The sequence below is a fragment of the Oryza glaberrima genome, chromosome 10 (genome assembly GCF_000147395.1).
Source record: "Oryza glaberrima chromosome 10, OglaRS2, whole genome shotgun sequence".
In the NCBI taxonomy this organism is placed as follows: Eukaryota; Viridiplantae; Streptophyta; class Magnoliopsida; order Poales; family Poaceae; genus Oryza; species Oryza glaberrima.
This window is the reverse complement of record NC_068335.1, coordinates 8,129,032-8,136,390: the sequence shown is the minus strand read 5'-3', so window position 1 is coordinate 8,136,390 and position 7,359 is coordinate 8,129,032. Positions and strand designations below refer to the sequence as shown.

Below are 7,359 nucleotides of genomic sequence, written 5' to 3'. Positions count from 1 at the left end.
CTCGCACGGCGAACTTTTGTCAATTAATGCCAATATTAGCACACGTGGTGCGATGTTTTCTCACCGGAATGAAAAGTTCAAAAATCACCAAAAACATGAGTTTTGGACATATTTAAGTGTATTGGGTGCGTCCGTGTCGAAAAATCACTCTGCGGCTCGCACGGCGAACTTTCATCGATTAATGCCAATATTGGACTATGTCTACATAACTATCTCGTAGCAAAGTGCGGGCTATCAACTAATTAAACCTTCCCTCCGGCGTCAACATCGTCACAACGTCATTCTTATTCGTGCCAAATTTAGGTGGCTTTCCCAGTTTATCCGCATGTCCACAAATTAATCCCTCATGCTCTTGGCATTTACCCACCAGACGATCACATCACCCGCTCCATTTGCAACGGAGCTCCTTACTCTACCTCGACTTGCAACCGACCAATGGTCGCCGTTTGTTGGGACATCCACACCTATGCATTCTGGATACGCTCTTCTCTCCTCCGTCTTGCTCGTCCTCCTGGCGCTCTCCATCATCACACTAGTGCCACGCATGCCATCACCGCAATCGTTCTTCCGATCTCCACCGCCTCGCCTGATCAACAGTAGGGTTCCTCATCCATCCGATGCCAGCGATTGTATTTTCTCCGACGGTAAATGGGTGAGGGACGCCGCGGCCGTGACTGCTTACCGGGAGGACTGCCCGTTTCTTGACCCTGGTTTCCAGTGCATCAGCAACGGCCGGAGCAACTCGTCTTTCCGCTACTGGCGATGGCAGCCTCATGGCTGCCAGCTCCCGAAGTAGGTAGCCATCGCCAATGACATCTTTGATAAATTAGTAATTTCTTTTCTGTGGTTTTTCATGATGTGGACATTTTTCAGTTACTTGCATTGCCACTCAATCTTCAATTCCAAATGATTTGAGGTGTTTAGGTTCAATGCAACTGATATGCTGGAGAGGAGCCGGAACGGCAGAATCGTGTTCGCCGGCGACTCGATCGGCCGTAACCAGTGGGAGTCCATGGTGTGCATGCTCGCCGCCTCCGTGCCAGCGGGGAAGTCAAGAATATATGAGCAGTCCGGGAAACCCATTAGCAGGCACAAAGGGTACCTCGCCATGGTCTTCGCAGACTACAACCTCTCCGTCGAGTACTACCGCGCCCCAATGCTTGTCATGATCGACCGCTTCCCGGCAAGCAGCGGTGCCGTCAGGGGAGCGGTCCGGCTGGACATGCTGCCTCGGCACGCCAACCGTTGGGCCGGCGCCGACGTGCTCGTGTTCAATACAGGGCATTGGTGGAATGAGCACAAGACCATCAAATCGTAACTTGAGCCATAGTTAATTAATTAATTATTTTGTTTCTATGCATACTATGTTGTTTCATTTATTATAACTGATCCCTAAGTCTCAAACTACTGCCGCATACATGTTTTCAGGGGAAACTATTTCATGGTTGGTGATCGGCTGAACATGAGCATGGACATCAAGGAAGCATTCCGATGGTCCCTGGAGACAGTGAAAGATTGGGAGATAAGTAGTACACGGGTTCCAAATAGTTATTTTTTCTTCAGGAGTTATTCTCCTTCTCATTATAGGTAAGAATTGTTAGTGAACGATACACACAGTTCACCTCTTTGGTGAATTTTAACAAGACAACATATAATCCTTCATACAATTTGACCATTCGTTTTATTCATTTTTTTTGCAAAATAAAAAAGAATATAAGCCATGCTTAAAAAAACATTTGACGATAAACCAAGTCACGGTAAAAACAAAAAAATAAAAGACAATACATATTTTTTAAATAAAATGAATGGTTAGAACGTATTTAAAAAGTCAACATTGTTATGCATTAAAAAAATGGAGATAGTACGTTCCAACGTAGATATATAATGCTTTTAAAATGGATTAAAATGGAGTAGTGGTGGTGATGAGTGGTGAATCTACCACCATCCACATCACTAACTCCCTACTTTTTGAGTACTTTTATAGTACATTCTACTTGAAGTATATATTTGCTGCAGTATATTGAAGGGTAGGTTTGGTATTTGTTAAAAATATGAAAAGTGTTGTTTAGTATTTTGAAATTGAAGTTTATTTTCATCCGGATTGATTTTCCAGTTGTAGTATTTTTTCTGTATCTCGTCATCCATTCGTGATATAGCGCTTCTTCAGAATTTATCGCGTGTCCCCGGCGTCCTTGACTCCCGACGCACTTGCCTCCAGCCCCGGCGCCTCCATCCCAATTCCTTCATGACAAAAAAAAAAGTTATGTCCAGATTTCACCCGATATGTCTGTACCAGGAAACAACTAAATAACACGTGGTTTTCAGATGGAGCTAATATAAATTAAATAACTATTATTTTAGGAAAAAAAAGTTACCTCCGGATTTCATCCGGTATGTCCGGACCTGGACAACAATGAAAAAACACGTGGTTTTCAGGCGTGCTAGCATAAATTAAATAACTATTATTTTAGGGGAAAAAGTTACGTCCGGATTTCATCTGATCTGTCCAGACCAGGAAGACAACTAAATAACACGTTGTTTTGTGGTCATGCTAACATAAATTAAATAATTATTATTTTAGAACAAAAATATTTACATCCGGATTTCATCGGGCCTATCCGGACCGGGATGACAACTAAATAACGCATGGTTTTCCGGTCATGCTAACATAAGTTAAATAAATAATATTTTAGGCAAAAAAAAGTTATGCCCGGATTTCATCCGGTATGTCCGGACTGGGACGACCAAAAAAACATGTGCTTTTTCGATCATGCTAGCATAAATTAAATAACTATTATTTTAGGAAAAAAGTTATGTCCAGATTTCATATGATCTGTCCGGACCAAGATAACAACTAAATAACACGTGGTTTTTTTCACGCTAACCATAAATTAGATAAATATTAGTTTAGGAAAAAAAATTACGTCCGGATTTCATCTGGTCTATCCATACTGGGATGATAACTAAATAACACGTGGTTTTCCGGTCATGCTAACATAAATTAAATATCTATTATTTAGGAAAAAAAGTTACATTCATTTGGTCTGTCCGGACCAAGATGACAACTAAATAACACGTGGTTTCCGGTCGTACTAACATAAATTAAATAACTATTATTTTATAAAAATAAGTTAGGTCCGGATTTCTTCCGGTATCCCAAACCGGGATGACAACTAAATAACATGTGGTTTTATGGTCATGCTAACATAAATTAAGTAACACCTATTTTAGAAAAAAAAAGGTTACATCCATATTTTATCCGGTATGTCCGGATCAGGACGACAATTAAATAACATGTGGTTTTTCAGTCGTGCTAACATAAATTTAATAACAATTATTTTAGAAAAAAAAGTTACTTCCGAATTTCATCCAGTCTGTCTGGAGTAGGATAACCGAAAAAACACATGGCTTTCTGATCATGCTAATATAAATTAAATAACTATTATTTTAGAAAAAAAGTTATATCCGGATTTCATCCGGTCGGTCCAAACCGGTATGCAACGAAATAACACGTGGTTTTTTGGTCATGCTAATAATATAAAGGAATTGTGCTTCAGTCCTTGATTTACAATTCAATTGTGATTTTACTCTTACTTTTTAGGGTTTGTGATTTTGCCCCTGTTTTTCTGAAATGAGTCTGCCCCTGGTTTTGATATAAGTTTGGTGGGCCTGAAATTTCTGAATTAAACGAATAGAGAAAATGTTATAATTATTTGTGAATGACTATTCTACCCTTGGTTCAATGAGCAAAATCCCGAATTCCTTTACTGTCCGGGTTGCAAGCGCTGGGTTGCAAGTGGTGGCGGCGGCGACGCGCGGCCAGCGCGCGGCAGGGAGGAGAAGCGGTGCGGGCCAGCGCGCGGCAGAGTCGGGCGCGGGCAGGGAGGTGCGGCGGCGGCTAGGGCTGTCAAGGAGCCGAGCTTGAGCAAGCTTGCCTGCCTAGGCTCGAGCTCGAGCCGAGCCTATAAAATGTTCGAACTTTCAAACAGGCTCGGTTCGAGCTCGATCAAGCTTGAGCTCGACTACCGAGCTCGGTTTTTAATTAGAACATTATATATTTCAAAGGATAATTTTTAAAAAATATTTAATTTATGGTTTATCATATTAGTATAAGAAGAAAAAGAATAAAATAAACATATGATGCCAATACAAGGCATACAAATAACATATTTGATCTACCAATTTATTAAATAGCAACGAAAAATTATATATTACTAGGCTCGTTAGAAGCTCGAGCTCGGCGAGCTTTGGGACAAGCTCGGGCTCGGCTCGTTTGGAGCTCGAGTATCTCACGAGCCTCGAGCTTTTTTGACAGCCCTAGCGGCGGCGGCGTCGCGGCTGGCGCGCGCGCAGGGAGGTGCGGCGCTCCCGCGGCTGCACGCGCAGGGACGGCCTTTAGAGGCGCCGCGACGAGGGTGACGGCGAGGAAGAGGACATTGCCGTCGACGAGAGGGACTCGCTCGGGCTGCCGTTGCCGGTGGTGAGCAACTGCTCATCGTCGGAGTGTGAGTACATGGCCGAGTCAGAGGCTGAGCTGGCGAAGACCGAGGAGGAGAAGTGCGCGTCGGCGTCGTCAGCGTCGGAGTACGAAAAGACGTCGCAGTCGAGCACGGGGAGCGTCGCATTCCATGGCGCTGCCGACGCCGGAGGAGACGGGCATAAGCTGAGTGTTAGTGCTGCTTCTATTATTGTGCGTTTAGTTAGTTGGGATTTGGGATGCCATAAATACAATGGTGATCGATCACGATGCCCATGCATGCTGTGGGCCAAAATCATCCATGCAACTGTTCGTTTATCAAGACTAAATCTCTATCACGAGCAAAAAGTGCAAATATCTGTCACTCTTTACCTCCTTTTTTCTAATCATTAGACATTAGTGTTTGTTTTGCTCTAGAAATTATCATTGAATGCCAAAACATGTCAGGGGTATATTTGTCCATTCACCACAAATTTAACACCGCTACCATTAGTTAACAAAGTAGGGGCAGGCGGCTACTTCATTTCAAAAAAGCAGGGGCAAAATCACAAACCCTAAAAAGTAGGGATAAAATCACAATTGAATAGTAAAGCAAGGATAGAAACACAATTGCCCCTAATATAAATTAACTATTATTTTAGAAAAAAAAGTTACGTCCAAATTTTATGTGGTCTATTCGTACTAGGATGACAACTAAATAACACGTGATTTTTCGATCGTGCTAACATAAATTTAATAACTATTATTTTTGAAAAAAAAAGTTAATTCTGGATTTCATCCGGTCTATATGGACCGGGACGATAACTAAATAACACTTGGTTAAGTTTTAAGGTCGTAACAAATTCCCTTTTTAATCGATATATGTACGTGCCCGATCCATTTTTTTGTTCTCTCCATTTGCTGCTTGCTGCCTGCCGGTTGCTCTTTGCTTGCTGCTGCCCTGCCTCCTACTGCCTGTCATTCCCTGTCTGCGCTCCTTGCCCCTGACTGCTTCCGTCGCCCGGATGCCCTGCAATGCTGCTGCCGCTTCCTGCACTGCTGCTGCCGCGCCTGTAGCAGCTGCGCCCGGGTGCCCTGAAGCCACGACCCTTGACTGCTCCGCATCCCCTTGCCGCTGCGCGCCTCTGGATGAGCCCCCAGTGGCCGGCACCCTTCTGCGGCTCCGCCCCTTCCCACGCACAGAGACGTCAATCGTGGAGTTGGGGAATTTCCAAAGACCTAGGTTTTGGGTGCGCGGGAAGGGCAGATGGAGGAAAGGAGGTTGGAAAATCGAATCAAATCACATTCGCGGTGGCTATCAGCGGCGGCGGTAGCGCTTGGGAGGAAGGAAAGTGAACGGAATTCTCTCGGGCCGGATCTGACCGAATAAGAGAACGCGAAAATACAAAAAATACTCCATGCAAAAAGATAGAAAGACAAATTTACCCTTTTTAATTTATACTGTAAACTAATCTAAAGGAAGATCGGATGAATCTACACCGTTACATTGTTTACTAATCTAAAGGAAGATCGGATGAATCTACACCGTTACATTGTTTACTAATCTAAAGGAAGATCGGATAAATCTACACCATTAGATCGTTTATATTACAAGTATATACTTTGCATGTACCGTAAAAATCCTCTACATTTTTAAGGTCAAAAAGGGTGCCATACATGTCAACTACCCCACCATCAATTCTCTACTTTTTTGGAAGAAAATATGACAGGATAAATGTGAATACCAAATACATACATAAATTAAAGGGGTGATATATACATTAATGAAGGTAATAACGCTTTAATGCTAATTTTCTTTACTTAAAATCACATTGCAACGCACGAGCTAGTTAATTAATATATGCATATATTTCTCTCTCTCCATATTATACTGTACAATGTTTTTCCATTCTCTATATTAATTAAAAATGCATACAATTTCAAGTTTATATATAGTTCCGTACAGAGAACTTTACAATTTAAACTAGTATTAAAATGAAGGTCAAAAAATGACAGCAATGGCATGTGGAACACGGGTGGCTCGTGTGCTGACCATCGAGATCCAGTGACCAGCAGTGACCAATTCGACGAGGAGTACTCTTGGATCAACGCCATGATCTCGAACGCCATCGATGGCATCAGAAGCCACGGTCGAAGGAAAGCCCATTTCTTGAACATAACGTACATGACCGAACTGAGGAGGGATGGCCACCCGTCGCGGAACCGGGAGCCTGGGACGCCGCAGGACGCGCCCGAGGACTGCAGCCACTGGTGTCTGCCGGGCGTGCCCGACACATGGAATGAGGTCCTGTATGCACACCTCATGTCAATGGGATATGATATCAGGATACACTAGTACAAAACCCTCGCAGGGACCGGCTGTATATGTGGCTATGTGACTTTTTCCACCTCCACATGATAAAAAAAATATAAAACTAGCATATTTAAACACTATAGTTGTCGGCTCTTAAAAAAACTGGTAGTAATATTGGGTATAATTTTATGCTTTCTAAATGTTTCTTGAAACTAAATGATTTGAAATGATGATGAGATTGGTATATGTGATATGATTGCCTTACTTCCCCTTATGTTGTAAGGGAATGATGTCTATCTATTTATGTTGATATCATGCCATGATTAATATGCTTTATATATTGCTTAAATGATTTGCTTAAATTACGTTGCAAATAGTTTGTGAACTAAAATTTGCTTTATGCTGAAAATTGAGACTACAAATAGCCTTCCATTGACTTAGAGCTTTCATGTATATAGGTTTGATGGTGCTCTTGCCAGTACATTAATTTGATTAATGTACTGAGTCTTGCCATGTGTTGTTTTATGTTTTGCCGGATTAGACTTAGTTTAATTTGAGTGATGTGGTTTTCGACTGCTTCTTATAGGAT

General features: G+C 42.3%; 1 protein-coding gene across 2 annotated transcripts; it reads left to right on the top strand.

Moving 5' to 3' along the window:
• Window positions 1-389: 389 nt before the first annotated feature.
• On the top strand, window positions 390-7,113 carry LOC127753006 (protein trichome birefringence-like 8). Of its 2 annotated transcripts, none has more exons than XM_052278458.1 (4): window positions 390-792; window positions 925-1,314; window positions 1,429-1,587; window positions 6,458-7,113. In XM_052278458.1, exons 1-4 carry the CDS (start codon window positions 467-469, stop codon window positions 6,810-6,812), a joined length of 1,230 nt encoding a protein of 409 aa, XP_052134418.1. In that variant the 5' UTR covers window positions 390-466; the 3' UTR covers window positions 6,813-7,113. The 2 variants fall into 2 exon arrangements, with proteins under 2 accessions (XP_052134418.1, XP_052134419.1); XM_052278459.1 differs by having other exon boundaries at window positions 6,473-7,112.
• Window positions 7,114-7,359: the final 246 nt, after the last annotated feature.

Bases quoted from the DNA above. Each gene is read 5' to 3' on its own strand.
- LOC127753006 (XM_052278458.1), top strand. From the start codon at position 467: ATGCATTCTGGATACGCTCTTCTCTCCTCCGTCTTGCTCGTCCTCCTG. The intron at 793-924 runs GTAGGTAGCCAT...TGAGGTGTTTAG, and splicing joins CATGGCTGCCAGCTCCCGAA to GTTCAATGCAACTGATATGC. The intron at 1,315-1,428 runs GTAACTTGAGCC...ACATGTTTTCAG, and splicing joins GAGCACAAGACCATCAAATC to GGGAAACTATTTCATGGTTG.